Genomic DNA, 20,288 nt, shown 5'->3' with positions numbered 1-20,288 from the left:
GAGACAGCTCAGGGGGCAGGAGTCCATGGAGGGATGGACACAGGGAAGAGGTAACTCTTGGGAGGAAGTGGGAGGGGAGCTGTTGCATTATGGTAACTGTGGTCAATGTCATGAAAGAAAGTGTATGTGAACTGCTGTATGGAAAGTGCATTTGCTCTGTAAATCTTCACCCAAATCACAATAAATAAATAAATAAATAAAAGAAGAGGGAATGGGAGTCAGCCAAGTGAAGTGAACTTGCTTCAGGGAGAAGCCATTAGAAGAAAGAGCACGTGAAAAGGGCCTGATGCAGGAAGAATTTCCTGGCTAATGGAGGAACCTAAAGAATTAAATGAGTGAAGGGGGCACATGGTGTGAAATGAGACTGGACGCATAGGCTGGGCCAGGCCACACAGGCGTTATGGGCCTTGTTACAGGTTTTGAACTTTGTCTCAGTGCAATGAGAAGCTTTTCTTCATTCTTCCTCAACAGTTACACACAGCACGTTTTAGAGGCAGTGCTGAACACCGGCATTCTGTTACTGCACAATAAGTTGTTTAGCTTCTGTTGCCAGTTGTATTTCCTGAATCACTTGTTGTAAATGACTTTACAGGCATTGAGTTCTGAGATTTAAAAAAAAAAAATCCCTTTTCGTATTTGATCTTAAGCACTTCAACCACATTTTCCTATGCTGTAGCCTGAACATGGCCATTGATGTGCATCAGATTTGCTTGTTTTTTTTTTTTCCTGCTTTCCTTCTCATTTCGACTTTACTCTATTACCTGTCACGGAAATCCTTTAGTGTCTTACTTCTTGTTTTCACTCCTTGTCCTTTCTGGTCTCAGACTCTTCCATTTGGATGTGCAGGAGATCCCTGAACCAAACCCTTCAGCTTGGTTCTACTTGTCCTACTGCTAAAGCCCATTCAGCAGTAGAATCCTGTTTTTCATTATAAACTGAAAATTTAGGTCTCATTTTATGTGGGTTAAGAAAAATCACAAAAACTTAGACTTACTGCAATTCCTTTTTTCTCTATCATTTTATTCTTAGTTTGCCTGGTATTTTAAGCTCCTGTTCATCCTTCTTTTTCCCCAGGAATTTCATAATCAGTAACAAAATTATTTTCTCCTTAATGAATTATAATTTATGTTTATTCCTTTTTTTTTCCCCTAGTTTTTTCCAAGATGGACTGAAAGCAGTTGAAAGCCTCAAACCTTCCATTGAAACACTTTCAACAGATCTTCACACAGTGCGTAGCTTCCCTCCCACATTGCTGTTGAGGCAGTTTGCTTATAACAAATATTTTCATTTAAATATTGTTTCTGTGTAATCTTGTGTTTATGTACCTTGCTACCGAGAAACTAATAGCCCTCTAGTGCCATGCAGAGCATAGTGGTGTACTTTCTGTTCTTAAACTGTCTTGATTAGAGGGAAGGTTTAAAATTGTGAGGAAGTGAGTCATTTGTTGCATTTATATTGAAATGCCCTGTGAATTCCAGCAGCATGTCACTGTCACCTCAGCCTTACCTTGCCCTTTTTTTTTTTAAAAAAAAAAGATCAAACAGGCCCAGGATGAAGAAAGAAGGCAGTTAATACAGCTGCGAGATATTTTGAAATCAGCATTGCAAGTTGAACAGAAAGAGGTGAGGGGATTTATATTCGAAGGACTCATTTTATACCCGTGTTTCAGAACTCTTTGGGATGGAGGAATGTAAAATCCGTACCTTCTAGGTATTCACAGTTTGTTCTGAGTCTTACAAAACTGTCTTAGAAAGTACGTTTATTTCCTGGGAGAATCAGTGTATAAACGTTTTTGCTCTATCAATTGCTTGGAAAGTACAGTATTTTCCACATATAACACACTCATGGAAATAACAGGCACACTCACGTAGCATGCATAAGAAACTAATGTGCAAGGGTTTGTGCCATTTGTAAAAACTTTATAATGCGTGTGTTACTTGTGTTAAAATATGGTAGCTCTTTGTGTCTTTGTCATGTGGAGCACTTTTATTTAAACCATTTTGTTCCTAGAACTTTTGGTTTACCTGACTATGTATGTGGACTCTTTGCCGATTTAAGATATGTAACAGATGACCACCTAAGTCTCTTTCAATGCTGTCTTGTGTATAAAGTATAAAGTTATGTATTCAATAGGATATGTGGACTTAGGTTGTCTTATGGACATTTTCTGATAGGTCAAAAAACCTTAGTTTTGGTTTTTTTTTTTTTTTTTTTTTGCATCATCACTTTCACTTAATGAGTTCTCTATATGCTAACACATCAGCAGTGATACTTTGTGGTGGTTTTTCTTTGCTTACTGAAAACACAAACTATTATAAATTTTTGGGGTCATTTTGTGGTACCTTAGTTATAGTGTCAGTATTATAATTTGAATATTAAAACATAAATCTGCTTCCTTGTCAATAAAGGAATGTGTCTACATGTGTACCTAGTAGATTTTAGAAAAATAACTATTGAACTATTTAGCAGAGCATAAAATTCATCTTGGCAGTTTGTTATGCTCTACTTTAAGTTCTTATACTATAACTGAATATTGTTGTTTTTCTCCCAAATGCATTTACCTTTTGTGACCGAAGTCTAGGAGAGTAAGTAGTTCATATTTTAATAAATTGGAGAATTTTGCATGCTTTCTTCATAAATACACAAAAAAATTAGATATTTCTTCTTTATATATTTCAATGGTTAGTACTGTTTTTAATTTTAATCTTTCATTAGCCGATTTTATTAAACACTAAAGATTTTGAATGTATAGATATTAATAAAATAGAAATTTCCATCTTTATAGGTTGTACTTTAACTGTTTCTTCTTCATGATGATGAAGCATCTCACTCCCTCCCTTTTCACTGCATGGTTGAAGTCCATACATCCTTGTAGTCCCTCTTAAGCCCTGTCTCTGATCATCCCAGTCTGCAATGATCTGAGTTCATACAACACATGTTCTGTTTAAAAGACTTGTTTCAATCACAGTGTATTCCTTTTCGGATTCTTGGCTCCATCTTCAAGTATGCAGATGCTTTTTCTCCAGCGCAACTCTGAGCAACTTGACGATGCCTTCCTGCCTTCTGTCCCTTTCCTGCCATCGCACTGTAGATGCCATACCTCTTGCTTAGTGACTCTTGATAAACATTGGTCAGCTAAGTGAAAGATTGGTAAATTGCGGTTATAGGTAATGCTAGAAATTACCCACAGCACACTGACTTCTTCCCAGTTTACAGAACATGGATCCTAAACATGGAATGTAAACAGAGTAAAGGAAAGAAAATTGGAGTATGGAGAAAATAGTGGCCTAATTGTAACTAGAAGAGGTAGTGCTAGGCTTGGGAGGCAGAATGCCATCCAGTGCATTGACTGGTCATGGTTGAGAGCAGCTTTTATCATAGGAGGAAAGTCAAGCTGGTGAAGCACATCTCCAGGAGTTAAGTAGCCTGTTGGGCACAGGACGAGGTCCATGTTTGCATTGACTGTGCAGAATTAGGAGCTTTGGGAAAACAGGCTGTTGTCAGGGAGCTGATTATTTATAGCTTTGCAGAAAAGTATAAAATATTTACCAGCATAGACCAGAGGTCTTTTAAATTTTGTTGCTGTTTTTGTGGTTGTTGTTCACGAGCTCATCTTCCTTGCTTTGGATAAAGGGGTCAAATGAACCTTTTTTGTTGCTCCTCTGTGCTCTTATGCCCAACTGGCTGCTTACCAAGGCCAACCTCACCAATATCTTAGTTGTGAATGTGTTAGATTTTCTGTATATTATGCTCTGTGTTGCTTGTTGATGATATTCTATAAATTAGATATTTTATGAACACAAATTCAAGTAATAAGTGAATGTTTATAAATTTAAATTTTACATATTTTTAAATAATTTTCATGACTAGGGTTATGATTGGGGTTTTTATCTTGTGTCCCTATAATTACCAAGAGAATTGAACATTTGGACATGTTTGATGTTTAGGCTCTTATTTCCTTTGTTTGGATTTTCTTCTATGACTTAGAAAATTAAAGGTGTCAATAGTTTTTATTCCATAATATCAAAATTCTGACAATAAAATTGCAGTTCATAAAAATTAGGAAACATGCCCTGAAGGAAACGGCGGCATTGATTGTTTACAAGCCACTGTTCATAATTTTCTTCCTGTAAATCTCAAACATTATTCATTTGATTTCAGTGAAGAATGTGGCAGTTACATACTCCAAGACAGATTTGTTCATCCCTTTGGCAGTCCATGGTGTATTCAGTATTCTTCACCAACAACAAAATTCAAGTACATCAGTTTTTCTCCATTCTTCCTTGTTCTTTGGATTATATCATTTTTCTTATGAGGTCATCCTAAAAATATATACCAAACGAGATTACAGTATCAAAAAAAATTAATTATGTTGAGCTATAGTTTACATATAATAAAGTGTATGGACATTCCCAGGCAATTTATCTGCTTTCTCTATCATGATATATTCATTTTGTCATTTTCACAGTGTCTTGTTAAAGGTATAAACCAATAAAACCAAACTTACTGCTGTCGAGTCGATTCAACTCATAGCAACCCCTCCTTGGGTTTCTGAGGCAGTATCTCTATGGAAGTAGATTGCCCAATCTTCCTTCCAAGGAGTGGCTGGTGGTTCAAACCCACCAGCCTTCTGGTTAGCAGTCAAATGCCTTAGGCACTACACTACCAGAGCATATACATTTCAAAAAAATAAATAATGTGGCTTTGGACTGCTTTCTTTATCATTCTGTGCTTATACTTTGATATGGACACTGCTGTTGTGATTCCAGGGTACCCTCACACCTCTGAATCACTGACAGTCATATTTTGTTCTTGATATTTTTTGCTGTCTGTAAAGAGAATACTGCTGTTTAATTTTTCCATCATTTTAGGTTAAAAAATTTCAAAGTTACTGAAAAGTTGAAAGACTTGTCAGTGAATACCCATATATGCATTATAGAATTTAATTTTTGGAAAGATCCTTTCCTTAAAATTAAGACCAATAAATACTACTAATTTTCATAGGCATTTTCTCCCCATCAGCCATACCTTCTGCCTCTTCATCCCTCATGTGTCCATCTGTTCTGGTTACCTAGTGCCACTCTGACAAGAATATACCACAATAGGATGACCTTCACAAATAGGAGTTTATTCTCTTACAGTTCAGGAGGCTAGAAGTCAGAGTTCCAAGTGCCAGGCTCTTGGAAGGGCTGGGTGAAAGCCCCTCGACCTTGGGTCTGCCTCTTGCTTCTGGCCCACTGAAGCTAGAGGTATCTCTCCACTCATACAGTTACTGGCTACTGAGGCCGACAAACCCAAGGTCAAAAACTGAAAAGGTACAGCCCCGATGTTACCAAACCACACAGCAGACCATTAATTCAAGTCTATTGAATGTCCTAAGGTTGGCAGAGCATGGCAGGCTGCTGAACAATGACACAGCTACATGCAGGGTTTAAGTGTGCCATAAGCTAGAGACCATGCCCCATGGCTTCTTATATACAGAAAGCAGACCACATCCCTAAGGCAGGTAGCTACTCAGCTGCTCACACTCGATTCCACCATAGAGTTGATTACCAGTCTCATCATGGGGAATACTACATTCAGCTGCCCAGCCACTCAACCAGGCCCAGCCAAGTTGACACACAGACTTAACCATCACGCCATCTGTTCTGGTTACCTAGTGCTGCTCTGATGAGAAATATACCACAAATGGGATGGTTTTAACAAATAGGAGTTTATTCTTACAATTCTTACAATTTGGAGGCTTTAAGTCCAAGTTCAAAGTGCCAGGCTCTAGGGGCTGGGTGAAAGCCCTTCAACCTTGGAGTCCAGCTCTGTCTCCTGCTTCTGGCCCACTGGAGCTAGAGGCATTTCTTCACTCAGACAGCTGCTGGCTGCTGAGGCTGAGAAACCCCAAGGCTAACAAGTAAAATGGCACAGTCCCAATGTTACCAAACCACACGGCAGGCCATTAACTTAAGTCCATTGCAAGTCCCAAGGTCGGCAGAGCATGGCAGGCTGCTGAGCAACAACACAGCTACATGCAGGGTCCAAGCGTGCCATAGGCTAAAGACCATTCTCAAAGCTTCTCCTTATATACAGGAAGCAGACCACATACCCAAAGGCAGCTACTCACCTGCTCCCAGTAGATTCCACCATGGACTTGATTAGCAATGAGACTGCTAATCCAGCTGCCCAGCTACTCACCCAGGCCTAGCCAAATTGACAAACCAAACTACCACACCATCTAAGTGGAATTCTGGTGAGACAGATCCCACTGAAGCACCAGTGGATTCTCCTCCAAAATGGCTTTAATGACATGCTTTCTCTGTATTGTTTGATGTTGAGAACCCAGACTATGCTGTTGGAGGCAAGATTCAGGCTATGGCATCTGGTCTTCATAGGTCTAAGTTCTGAAATCTTAATGATTTTTCTACTTCAGAGATCTCACATGTGGTCTTTCTCCATTTGTCAGCTTTGCTTCCCCCATTTTTAAGTGTCCATGACTAGTAGGATGTGTTGTGCTTTTTTGGTCCAAAGTTTCTTATCTTATGTGCTCAAATCTGAGTTTAGTCAGAAACTTAGTTATTGCTTCTGGGCACGGTTCCACTTGCCTACCTCCCCTGCTCAGCTCTTGGCTTGCTTGGCCCTGGCCTTCATTTCTGACTTAGTAGAAGACTTGTTCATTGGTTCACATACTCATTTACCAGTTTCTCAGCAGTTCTTCTAGGCTAGACACTGCATAAGCAAACATCAGAGTTGGATAAATATACTTCACACCTCTCAGGACACACAATCTGGGAGTGGGGACAGAAAAGTAATTAAGAGTGTAGTGTGATGAGAGCTATAATGGTGATCAGCACTGAGAAGGAGTGTCTCCTCAGTGTGCGGATGGCAGGTGTGAGCTAGGAATGATTTCCCAGAGTCAATGAAGCTTGAGCTGAGAATTAGAAGATAATTAGGTTAGACTTCTAGTAGGTGGAGAGACTGGGCAAGTTCTGACCAAGACAGAAGCTTTGTCTGGGAAGCTGTCTAACAGAAGAAAGAGCATGATTCTTACCATTTAGATCCAAGGACTTCTACTTCCTACCAGTATGACATCGGGCAGATTACTTCACCTCTTTAGGCTTTGGTCTCTTCAGTAACTCTTATGTACAACAGGAATACTATTGCCTACCCTTCAAAGTTGTGAGATTTAAGAGTTTCTGTAAAGTACTTGGCACATTATCTTGATAAATAGACACTTGTAAGAGGCAAAAAGACCCCAGATTAAAAAATGTTCTATAGAGACCCTTTTATTAAGCGTTAAACAAGACAAAGACAAAACAATCAAGTAGAAGAAGGACTCTATCAGCTTGTGCTCATTATAAAGGTGGATGGAATCCTGTGAATTAGTCATGGTATTCATTTTACGATAGGGAATAAGGGAAAACAGTACAAGATCATGATTGGTGTTAGCTCAGTTCATCATGTTGCAGGTGAGTCTACAGAAGTGGGGAATGTGTACATAATTGCACATTAAAAAAGGTTATATGATTGATTCTGGGGTTTTATTTTTTAATTTTTATTTATTTATTTTAAGAGCTTGTTTTACATTCAATGTAATGCATACATTTAGTTTCATTCCCCATTCGCCATGTCCAACCCTGACCCAGTCTCCTTCCTACTCTATAACCCTCCCCCTGTGCCCCTCATATTTATGCACTCCTGTTTGTCTTGCATTTCCTCAGCTGGAATGTTGGTCCTTTGATGTCCCATGGTCTATTGCTCTAAGGGATGTATTACCATTGAGTGTGTGGGTACATCATCCTGGGTTGAGTGGTCTGCGTGTACATCTTGTTAACTATTAACCTGAGAGCCCACCCCTGGGGGTGAGTTTTATTCCAGGTGCAGAATGTATTCCAGGGCCATAGCATTGGGATTCTCACCAGATTTCATCTGACCAGTAATTCTGGTTTTTGGGTTTTGTTCCATGTTTTCCCTCCCACTGTATCCAGGATCTCCAGATTTGATCCTTTCCTGAGTGATTGGCATGGTTAGCTGAGCACCATCTAGTTCTTCTGGTCTTGAGGGCCATCTTGTCCTAGGGCAAATTGTTTCTAAATGCCCTTGGGCTTTTTTTTTTTTTTTTTTTTGCATTCTTCTTCACTTCCAACTCTAGGAGACCATTGTTGTTGTTATTTGCCAGAGCTCCTAGGAGACCATTAGCTGCATCTTATATGGCTGCTCGAAAGCTTTTAAGACCCCAGTCGCTACTCACCAATGTAGTATGTGGAGCAACGCTTTTATGTATTTTGTTGGGCCAATTGACTCCAGTGTCCCTGTTCTGGGGTTCTAATTACCTGGCTTTGTGGTGGTCAGGGTGTGACTTGTGATCATGTGATCCTGAGTTATGGTACTGGGACACCAACCTTTAACTTAAGTGAGATAACGTGCCTTTGATTGGCTCCTTTCAGTAAATGCACAGGCAAGTTCCTTAGTTCTTTATGTGAGCATCTTTTCTACATAATCTACTTTCAACTACATTCTTCCTGAAGGCAGACTGCCTCTCTCTGGGCTTTCATGGACTTGTCTAAGCATAGCCACATTGCTGGTTTAATGGTCAGGAAGCACTGACTGCTAACCACAAGGTTGGTGGTTCAAACCCACCAGCCACTCTGGAGAAGGAAGAAGAGACAATCTACTTCTGTAAAGATTTACTTCCTCAGAAACCCAGTGAGAGTAGCTGTGAGTTAGAATCAACTTGATGGTAGTGAGTTTAGTTTGGTTTTGGTTTTTAAGCATTGAGAAACTAACATAAAGAAGTCAGATGGCTCTGAACTTAAATCAAGACTCAAAATGGAGGTAGGGCTCTCACTGTAGACCGTAACCTTCCACAAACCAAGTGCTTTAGGATTTAAGCTCTAATACACAGGTTTGTTCATTTATCCAACAAATAGTGAGCTCCTAGATGGTGGTGTAGTGCCTAAGGCATTTGACTGCTAACCAGAAGGCTGGCAGTTCAAACCCACCAGCCACTCCTCAAAAGGAAGATTGGGCAATCTACTTCTGTAGTGATACTGCCTTGGAAACCCAAAGAGGGGTCGCTATGAGTCAGATCTGATTCGATGGCAGTGAGTTTGGTTTTTTCTGGATGTTGAAGATACAGGCATACCTTGGAGATACTGCAAGTTCAGTTCCAGACCACTGCAATAAAGCAAATATTGCAATAAACCAAGTCACGTGAATTTTTTGGTTTTCCAGTACATATAAAAGTTATGTTTACACTATACTGTTGTCATATTAAGTGTGCAAATAGCATTATGAGAAACTTTGAAATATTGTGAGAATTACCAAAATGTGATGCAGAGACATGAAGTGAGAACATGCTATTAGAAAAATGGTGCCAATAGACTGCAGACCTTCATTTTGTAAAAAACTCACCTGTGTAGCACAGTAAAGCAAAGTGCAATAAAACGAGGTATGCCTGTACAGTAATAAATAAAAGAGACAAAATTCTCCACCCTCATGTAGTTTACATCCTTAGTGGTTGAGCAATAGCAGATGCTGTTATTATTGTGATATGATTTCTGATGTGTCTTGCCTACATAATTCTAATGTTGCTTGGTCCTCTGGAACCTTATCTTCATGCCTCTGGCTCCTGCTTTTGTCTTTTTATGTTTTCTGACTTAAGGGGTGGTCATACCCAGCTTCAGGCTGTTTGCCTTGCCCCCAACCCAGGCCTCTTAGGTCTCACTCACTTCCCTCTTTGTAGTCCTGCATTAGCACTTCTCTACCTGGCCTCTCATCCTGTGTTGCAAAGCTGTTTGTCTCCTTGGTTATAACATTTCTCACTTGTGGCATTTTTCAGGTTTTTCCAGGTATGTTACAATCATCAATAATAATTATAACAACCTTAATGTGTAGGAAGTATTATCCTATTTACAACTGAGACTGAGATAGAAAGATAAATGCACTTGCTGGAGCTCACTCAATAGTGCCAGTGCCAGAATTGACTCCGGTCTGTTACACTTCAAGCCTATTCTCTTTCAGCTTTATTAAACCAAACCAAACTCAATGCCACTGAGTCAATTGGACTCGTAGCGACCCCTCCTTGGATTTCCGAGGCAGTATCTCTATGGAAACAGATTGCCCATTCTTCCTTCCTAGGAGTCACTGGTGGGTTTGAACTGCCAGCCTTCTGGTTGCTCCATGGAAGAAAGGTTAGGCAAGACTGCTTCCGTAAAGATTTACAGCCTTGAAAACTCTGTTGGTGGGGGGGTCACTATGAGTCAGAATTGACTTGGTGGCAGTGGGTTAATATGTAATATTAGGTAGATTTTTTTTTAATTGCCCAGAAATAATGGAGAATAGGTTTGCTGTCAGATGATATTGCCTCAACAGCACAAAACAACAAAATACAAGTGATAATACAAAGATTGGGAAACATAGAATAGTAAATAAGGCATTTGGCTACTAACCAGAAAGACAGCAGTTCAAATGCACCAGCTGCTCACCAGGAAGAGGATGAGGCAATCTACTTCTGTAAAGATTTACCGCTTTGGAAACCCAATGGAGGTCACTGTGAGTTGAAATTGACTTGATAGCATTGGGTTTAGTTGGTTTTTGGTTCTTAAACCATGGCTCAGTGCTTGCTTAGCAAAGCCTCCATCTCCTAGTTGTATCCATGTGGGTAGACACAGCTTTTGTACCTTGGAAGATGGTGAATGAATTAGATACCACAGACCTCACCTGAAAGAGACACTTGAAGCATCCAACAGTGAATCTTTGGCAGTTCACTGATCACAAGAATTGTCTGACCACAGACTTTTCTTGGAAGAAGCAGATAAAGTGTAGAAGTTTTTATTATGTTTATTCTGTTCCTTGTATATCAACCACACAGCCAAAAATTACACACTTTCTCTTCATTGGTTCTCACAACTACATGGAAATTGTAAGAGGCCCAGCTCTGGAAAAGCTCTGATTGGTAGCTTGACACGTTGAACGCTTGACACATTGCAACTGTGATATTTAGAGCCTTAAATATGTCCAGGAAACTTCTGATGCTATGAGCAAATGTTTATATAATGTACTTAAATGTGTGCAACATTGTCCTTTTTCTCCCTTCCTGAAGATTTATATATTAAGGCTCTTACACATCTGGGCACAGTCTGTCTTGCCAGGACCGAGAGGCTACACATAATACTTTGTTAGCCCACACAAAACTTAAGGTCATGGGCAGTGCCACAAACCTGAGAACTAGTTAGGAGCTCATCAGATAGTGGCTCTATGGTTATTGATAGAACTTTATGAGAGCTTCTGAGATCCCATAAAATGCCCACTTAACCTATATTCTTCAAGCATATAGTCTCCACATGGTAAGGCTTTCTCAAGTAAGTCTTGGTTGTCCTCAGCTCTCTTAGGGAAAGTGCAGAGTACATTGGAGAGTCTCCAAGAATCAGGGCAGTGTGGACCACTTCAGCCAATTGCCTCTTATATGTTCGATTAATTCTTATCCCAAGCTCTTTTTTTTTTAATTATATTCCCCTAATTGAAAATCATATGATTGGGTTTGGTCATGTGAAAGGGTTGACTTTATTTATCATTGCTTCACTTGATCCAAAGAAGGTCTGGTGGTTCAGTGGTTAAGGCATTCGGCTGCTAACTGAAAGATTGGCAGTTCGAATACACCACCAACACCACAGGAGAAAAATGAGATAGTCTGCTTGGTTTACTGCCTTGGAAACCCTATGAGGCAGTAGTGCTGCTCTGTCCTGTAGGGTCACTATCAGTTGGAATCAACTCGTTGGCAGTGAGTTTTGGGGTTAACTTGATCAGGCATTTTACACAGGTGAAGAAGGCTGTTTTTGTTAGGTCAATTAGAAGTCATTTAAAGGACACTAAAATAATTAGTTCTAAGGCAGGCTCCCACCACTTGTCTGTCAGTTTGTTATACTGTGGTGGCTTGCATGTTGCTCAGAGGCTGGAGGCTATACCATCAGTGTTTAAAATATCAGCAAGATCACCCCTGAGGGATGGGTTTCAGTGGAGCTTCTAAGCTAAGACAGCCTTGGAAGAAGGAAGGGACCATCCACTTCTCAAAGAATTGGCCAATGAAAACCTTATGAATAGCAATAAAATGCTGTCTGATAAATTACTGGAAAACTTTATGAATAGCCCTGAAACATTGCTATAGTGCCAAAAGATGATCCTTCCCTCAGGTCAGAAGGCACTCAAAATACTGACTAGGGAAGAGCTGCCACCTCAAAGTAGAGTCGATCTTAATGACATGGATGGAGTAAAGCTTTTGGAACCTCCATTTGCTGATGTGACATGATTCAAAGGGGACGAAACAACAGCAAACATCCATTAATAATTGGCACATGAAATGCACAAAGTATGAATCTAGGAAATTGGAAGTTGTCAAAAATGAAATGGAACACATAAAGATCACTAATAGGCATTAGTGAGCTGAACTAGACTCGTTTTGGTTATTTTGAATCAGACAACCATATGATCTATTATGGTGGGAGTGACAAATTGAAGAGGAATGGCATGGTATTCATCGTTACAAAAAATGTTTGAAGATCTGTCCTGAAGTACAATGCTGTCAGGAATAAGATAATATTCATATGCCTACAAGGAAGACCAGTTAATACTACTGTTAATCAAATTTACTTACCAACCACTAAAGCCAAAGACGAGGAAATTAAAGATCTTTACCAACTTCTGCAGTCTGAAATTGACCAAACATGTAATGAAGATGTGTTGATTATTATTAGTGATTGGAATGCTAAAGTTGGAAATAAAGAAGAATCACTGACAATTGGAATATATGGCCTTGCTGTTAGAAATGACTCCAGAGATCACATGATGGAATTTTGCAAGATCAATGACTTACTCATTGCAAATACCTTTTGTCAATATAAATGGCAGCTGTGCATGTGGATATCACCAGGTAAAATACTCAAGAATCAATCAGATCAACTACATCTGTGGAAAGAGGCAATGGAAAAGCTCAATATCTTCAGCCAAAACAAGGCCAGGAACTGATTGTGGAACAGGCCATCAATTGCTCATATGCAGGTTCAGGTTGAAGCTGAAGACAATTAAAACAAGTCCACAAGAGCCAAAATGTGACCTTGATTATATCCCACCTGAACTTAGAGAATATCTGAAGAATAGATTGGATGTGTTGAACACCAATGACCAAAAGCCAGACGAAGTGTGGGATGACATCAAGAGCATGATACATGAAGAAAGGAGAAGATCATTAAAAAGACCGGAAATGAAGAAAAGACCAAAATGGGTGTCAGAAGAGACTCTGAAACTTGCTCTTGAATGGAGAATAGCTAAAGCAGATAGAAGAAATGACAAGATGAAAGAGCTGAACAGAAGATTTCAAAGACCAGCTCGAGAAGACAAAGTCACTTATTATAATGAAATGTGCAAAGACTTGGAATTAAAATACCAAAAGGGAAGAACACACTTGGTATTCTCAAGTTGAAAGACCTGAGGAAAAATTTCAAGCCTCAAGTTCCAATATTAAAAGATTCTACAGGCAAAATATTGAATGAATGCAGGAAACATCAATAGATGATGGAAGGAATAGAGTCACTGAACCAAAAAGAATCAGTCAGTGTTCATCTGTTTCAAGGGGTGGAATATGATCAAGAACCAATGGTACTGAAGGAAGAAGTCAAAGCTGCACTGAAGGAATTGGCCAAAAAAAGGCTCCAGGAATTGATGGAATACTCATTGAGATGTTTCAACAAACAGTTGCCGCTCCAGAGGCACTTACTCAACTGTGCCAAGAAATTTGGAAGACAGCTACCTGGCCAACTGACTGGAAGATATTCAAAATGTGGAAGTTAATGAACAATATCATTAAAATTACATATAAAATTTTGCTGAAGATAATTCAGAAACAGTTACAGTAGTATATTGATAGAGGACTTCCAGAAATGCAAGCTGGATTCAGAAGAGTACATGGAATGAGGGATATCACTGCTGATGTCAGATGGATCTTGGCTGACAGCAAAGAATACCAGAAAGATGTTTACTTGTGTTTTATTTACTATGCAAAAGCATTCAGCTGTGTGGATCATAACAAGCTGTGGATAAATTGAGAAGAATAGGAATTCCACAGCACTTAATTGTGCTCATGAGGAACCTATACATAGACCCAGGAGGCTGTTTTTTGAACAGAACAAGGGGATACTGTGTGGTTTAATATCAGGAAGGGAGTGTGTCAGGGTTGTATCCTTTTACCATACTTACTCCATCTGTATGCTGAGCAAATAATCTGAAAAGCTGCACTATATGAAGAAGAATGCGGCATCAGGATAACAGCCTGCAATATGCAGATGATACAAGTTTGCTTGCTGAAAGCGAAGATGACTTGAAGCACTTACTGATGAAGATTAAAGACTATAGTCTGCAGTATGGATTACACCTCAACATAAAACAAAAATCCTCACAACTAGACCAATAAGCAGCAGCATGATAAATGGAGAAAAGGTTGAAGTTGTCAAAGATTTCATATTACTTTGTTCCATAATCAACACTCATGGAAACAGCAGTCAAGAAATCAGACAATATACTGCACTGGGAAAATCTGCTGCAAAAGACTCTTTCAAGTGATGAAGAGCAAAGGTGTTTCTTTGAAGACTAAGGTGCACCTAACCCAAGCCATGGTATTTTAAGTAGACTCATATGCAAGTCAAAGCTAGACAGTGAATAAGGAAGACTAAAGAAGTGTTGATGCTTTTGAGTTGTGGTGTTGGCAAAGAATACTGAAAGTACCATGGACTACCAGAACAATAAACAAATTTGTCCTGGAAGAAGTGCAGCTGGAATGCTCCTTGGAAGCAAGAATGGCCAGACTTCGTCTCACTTACTTTGATCATGTTGTCAGAAGGGACGCTGGAGAAGGGTATCATGTTTGGTACAGGGGAAGGTCAGCAAAAAAGGGGAAGGCCCTCAACAAGATGGATTGACACAGTAGCTGCAACGATGAGTTCAGGCTCAGGTATAGCAGAGATTGTGAGGCTTGCACAAGATTGAGCAACTCACTGCTCATTGTACACAGGGTCACTCCATGAGTCAGAGCCAACTTGACACCAGCTGAGAAGAATGCAGGTTCAATTTTATGTTAAAAAGATTATATTCCTCTTAATTAAAAATGTTCTATTTTTGCCCAGTAGCTTGGGTTCAAAGCAGCCTATGATTTTTAAAACTTGATTCCAGAAAATCCAGGGTTAAAGAAAAGAATAAATGGATAATTTCTTCCTTAACTTCTGCCATAGGGTCTGATTCTGTTCAAAAGATGAATGTCCTTATTTTTGTTCATATGACCTGTATGTCATTCTGATTAATATGCTTGGCATGAACACTTTTAGCAGTACTGTCATATAATTTCACCACTTATTTTATGCATGATTTTTTTTTCTTTCCAAATCAATAGACTTGTGTAATTTAATCTTTTGACAGATTTATTTGTAGTCATCCACAGAAATTCATATAGGTGGGCAGTATTTTTCCATTTCCCTTCTACTGACTGCATTTATTCGTAGCAGTGTGTAAAACTGGTTTGCTCTCAATTTCTAGTGCTCATATACTGCCATTTTGAGAGTATGTGGAACTGAGGCCATCGTCATCCCATAATTGAAAAATTTGCTCTGATTGTCCATAGGCTTGGGTGCTAGGTGAACTCTGGAAAATGAGTCCATTTTCTCCATTCTGTGTCAGCTTGCTCAGGGTCTGTTGTCAGTTTAATAATGGAGTGCCTACAGACATTGTTGATTGTTCAGATAAAAGTGTTTCTATGCATTTCTCTGATAAGTGTTGTAGAATTTAAAAAGTCAGTACTAGACATCCCATGTTCATGGATTAGAATATTTACTATTGTTTAGATTAAGCAGTACTGCCAAAATTGATCTACAGATTTAATGTAATCCCTGTCAAAATCCCAGTTGCCTTTGTGCAGAAGTTTTCTAAAGTTAATATGGAAATGCAGGGACCCAGAATAGCTAAAATAATCTTGAAAAACAAGAACAAAATTGGAAGACTCAAACTTTCTGATAGTAAAAATTTACTAAAGCTGCAGAAATCAAGACAGTATGGTACTACCATAAGAGCAGACAATGTAGATCAATGAAATAAAATTGAGAGTTCAGAAATAAACCCTTACATTTATGGTCAGTTGATTCTCTTTCTTAATTTAAAAAATATTTTATTGTGATTTAGGTGAAAGTTTACACTGCAAATTAGTTTCCTATTTAGCAATTTATATACAAATTGTTCCATGACATCAGTTGCAGTCTCCACAATGTGTCAGCATTCTTTACATTTCCCCCTTGGGTTCCTTGTTTCCATTCACCCAGTTTTTCTGGCCCTTTTTTCCTTTGTTTTTGGATAGATGCTGCCCTTTTAGTCTTTTATAGTTTACTGTTCTGAGAAAGATGTTCCTTGTAGGTGTTATTATTCACTTTATAGACCTGTGCTTTATGTGGCTGAAAAGTGATCTCCAGGAGCAGCTTCAGTTCTAAGTTAGAAGGGTAACTAAGGTCTATAGTCTCAGGGGTTCTGTCAGTCTCTATCACACCAGTATGTCTGGTCTTTTATTATGAAGTTGGATTTTATTCTACCCTTTTCTCCCTTTCTAACTGGTGCTTTCTATTGTGATCCTAGTCATGGTGGTCAGTGATAATAGCTGGTTCTTCTAGTTCTTCTTGTCTCAGAGGCCTGGAAGCTGGGGTTAATGTGGTCCATTAGTCCTTTGGACTAAATGTTTCCTTGAGTCTTTGATTTTTATTTCATTCTTATTTGGCCTAGACAAAAAGAGACCAATAATTCAATTTAGAAGGCTGCTCACAAGCTTTTAAGTTACTACTCACTAAAGTTGAATTTAGAACATTGTTTTTTGGGCTGTATTATGGCAGATGACCTAGACGTTCCCCGGAACTGTGGTCCCTAGCCCTCTAGGCCAGTTATCTCTGTGCTAGGAGGTGTTTGGTTATGGCTAAGAGATTTACATGAGTGTGCGCCCTGTGCAGCCTATTATATACATGGATATATTTGCAGCATATACAAATATATATGTAGGAATATCCACTGCCAACCCTATATATGCATGTGTATTCCCATACAGCAGTATCACTACAGAAGTAGATTGCCCCATCTTCCTTCTGAGGAGTGGCTGGTGGGTTTGAACCACCAGCCTTTTGGTTAGCAGTCAAGTGCCTTAGGCACTATGCTACAGTATAATCAAACAATAATGTAAACGAGGATACATAGTTACTTGCATAAGGTGAACGGGTGAGAGGCTGTATGGGAATATAGGGTTGGCAATGGATATTCCCACATATATATTTATATATGCTGCAATGGTTGCTTAGATGTGCCACCAGAAGCACAAGTGGTGAAAGAAAAAAAATTAGATACATCAAACTTAATAAAAAATTAAAAACTATGTTTCAGAAGACATCACCAAGAAAGTGAAAACTCACAAAATGAGAGAAAATAGTGGCAAATTATATATCTCATAAAGATCTAGTATCCAAAATATATAAAGAACTCTTACAGCTCAGCAACAAAAGACAAATAACCCAATTAAAAAATGGACAAAATTACCTACTCCTCATTTATCGATTATCTCATTTTCTGACACTTTGCATTTATGACAATAGTAAAAAAAAAAAAAAAAAAACCGTATTCAGCTGTTTTGCGCATTAACTACATACTCTGGCATTAACAACTGCCAAGAATGAAGTAATTTGGCAGTTATATAGTGATGTGGTCATCTCCATTTTATGATCTGATGTGATCATCCTTCATTTTTGCAGAACACTGATTTTCACATAACAGTCTAATCTTTGGAGCCTAAATGTATTGAGAAGTGAAGAATTCATGTATTTCATTAGACATTTCATTGAAGAAGATATGCATGTGGCAATTATGCATATGAAACGATGCTCGACATTAGTCATCAGAGAAATAACTAATGAAACCAAAATGAGACACTACTTCACCCTAGGATGGCTGAAATAACACAGACACTATCAAGTGTTGGTGAGGATTTGGAGAAACTGGAACCCTCATACACTGCTGGTAGGAATGTAAAATATAAAAATGCTAGTAACTTGGAACCATGATCACAGGGGACATTAAGCTCAATTGGCACAATATACTACATAAAAACATTGTTCTACATCCTATTTTGGTGATTAGTGACTAGGTCTTAAAATCTTGTGAGAACAATCTAAGATACAACAATTAGTCTCTCCTTGTCTGGAGCAAAGAAGAGTGAAGAAAATCAAACACACATAGAAATAGTTAATTCAAGGGACTAGTAGCCCTGAAGCCAGAAGTAGATGATACCAATGGTACCAGCTACCATTGCCAACCACTCTGAAAGGTATCAAATTTGGAGATCCTGGATAGAATGGGAGAAAAATGTGGAACAAAACTCAGAATCATAAAAAAGACCAGTCTTACTGGTCTGATAGAGACTGGTGAAACCCCCAAGACTATGGACGCTAGTTACCCATCAGGTCAGGAACAGAGCTCACTCTCCTGGCTTAACTTTCAGCCAAACAATAGACAGTTCTGTGAGGTGAACAGTTACACCAGGTAAGTGCACTCTTAGAACAGTCACTCCTGGGAGATCAGAAGGGCAGCATTTGCACAGGAGAAAGCTCAGGGGTCAACAATGAATAGGAAGGAAGGACACAGGGAAAAGGTAACCAGAGAAGGGAAGTGGGAAAAAGTTGTTGTTATTATGGGGATTACAGTCAGTGCCATGAAATAAAATGTGTACAAGCTATTGAATGGAAAACAAATATGCTCTATAAACTTTCACCCAAATCACAGTAAAAAGTTAAAAAAAAAAAGCTATGGGAAACACCCTAGCAGTTACACAAAAGCACAAAAGGAACTAAATATAATGACTGTTTGACCCATCAAATCTATCCCTAGGTATATACCCATGAGATATAAAAATATATGCTCAGGAGACTTCTGGTATGATGGCGGAATAGGCTGACAAGCTACACAGACCCTCTTCAACAAAGAAAAGAGAAACCAATTGACACAGATACAGAAGATAATCCTGGAGCCCTGAGCTATGAAAGAAGGATACACATGAGGATTAAACAACCTAGTACAAGAACCTGAATGAAAACAGCGAGTAAGGAAACAAATGGAGCTGTGGATTGTCAGCTATCCTGACGGCACGGACAGCCTGAATATTTACAAGTGTTGTTAGGACCTGAGAATTAACCTAAAAATCAGCCCTGATTGCCAAGGGCTACATGGATGACTGCACTGGTGGCTGATGACTAAAAGGCAAAACAGCAAAGAAGGAGACAAACTGAGCTGTGGACTTTTGGCTGTTGGGAGGGCACAGCCATTTTGAATGTTTACAAGCAGGGGCCATTTAGGATATTTAAAGTGACAGCATTCTCGGTCAGATTCCAGGGACCTAATAATAAGCTCTGCTTGCCAAGGACAGCATAGATATATGGAGGCTGACGACTGGAAAGGAGACATGGTGAGTGCATTAGTGCTGCCAACTAGTGAATAAAGGACCACAGTACCCTGCTTACTCAGATAACACAACAAAACAAAAATCTTGGGTGAATCACTCCAACATACAACCACCAATTAAATATAAATATGACAACATCACAATGTCTCAGAGACAGCAGACTACCATAGTCCACACAGAGAAGCAAGATAAAGCAGTAGAAACAAGAGACCAGGATACAAACCCAGAATACATCCCTGAGGAAGAAGCAGCATTGGAACTCTCTGATAAGGAATTCAAAAGAATTATATTTCGACAGATGGAGAGACAGATCAACGAAAACACTGAGAAAATTGAGCAAAACACAGAGAAAACCCTAGAACAATTTTGGAAGATGATGCGAGAAAAAAATGACAAAATAAATGAAAAATTAGAAATGATACAAAATCTACAGATAGAAATCCAGAAGATTTATACTAAATTTCCAGATATATATAACACATTGAACAAGCAAAGGAGTAGTATTGAATCAATGGAAGAAAGAATTGGTGAGATGGAAGACAAACACCTCAATAATTCTTTGGAAAGGGATCAATCAGAAAAAAAGATAAAATGAAGAAAGCCTGAGGTTCATGTGGGATACTATCACAAGGAATAACCTATGTGTAATTGGGATTCCAGAACAGGAAGAGACAAATAAGACCACAGAGAAAATTGTCCAAAATTTGTTGGAAGACAATTTCCCTGATCTGATGAAAGATGAGAGTATATCCATTCAAGAAGTCCAACAAAGCTCAAACAT

At 39.0% G+C, this 20,288-nt stretch overlaps 1 protein-coding gene across 1 annotated transcript in view; it reads left to right on the top strand.

The window, feature by feature from the left end:
• The window catches only part of ASAP2 (ArfGAP with SH3 domain, ankyrin repeat and PH domain 2), a 378,888-nt gene that overhangs the window by 243,632 nt on the left and 114,968 nt on the right, over positions 1-20,288 (top strand). Inside the window, exons 8-10 of the mRNA XM_042783668.1 lie at positions 1,153-1,228; positions 1,545-1,622; positions 2,577-2,585. Coding sequence (XP_042639602.1) covers positions 1,153-1,228; positions 1,545-1,622; positions 2,577-2,585 — 163 coding nt within the window. The remainder of the gene's footprint in view (positions 1-1,152; positions 1,229-1,544; positions 1,623-2,576; positions 2,586-20,288) is intronic.

Source organism: Orycteropus afer, unplaced genomic scaffold (assembly GCF_000298275.1).
Source record: "Orycteropus afer afer isolate SDZICR_OR568_19922 unplaced genomic scaffold, OryAfe1.0 scaffold00025, whole genome shotgun sequence".
Classification (NCBI taxonomy): domain Eukaryota; kingdom Metazoa; phylum Chordata; class Mammalia; order Tubulidentata; family Orycteropodidae; genus Orycteropus; species Orycteropus afer.
The sequence above is the reverse complement of the archived record's forward strand: the minus strand, read 5'-3'. Positions and strand labels throughout refer to the sequence as shown.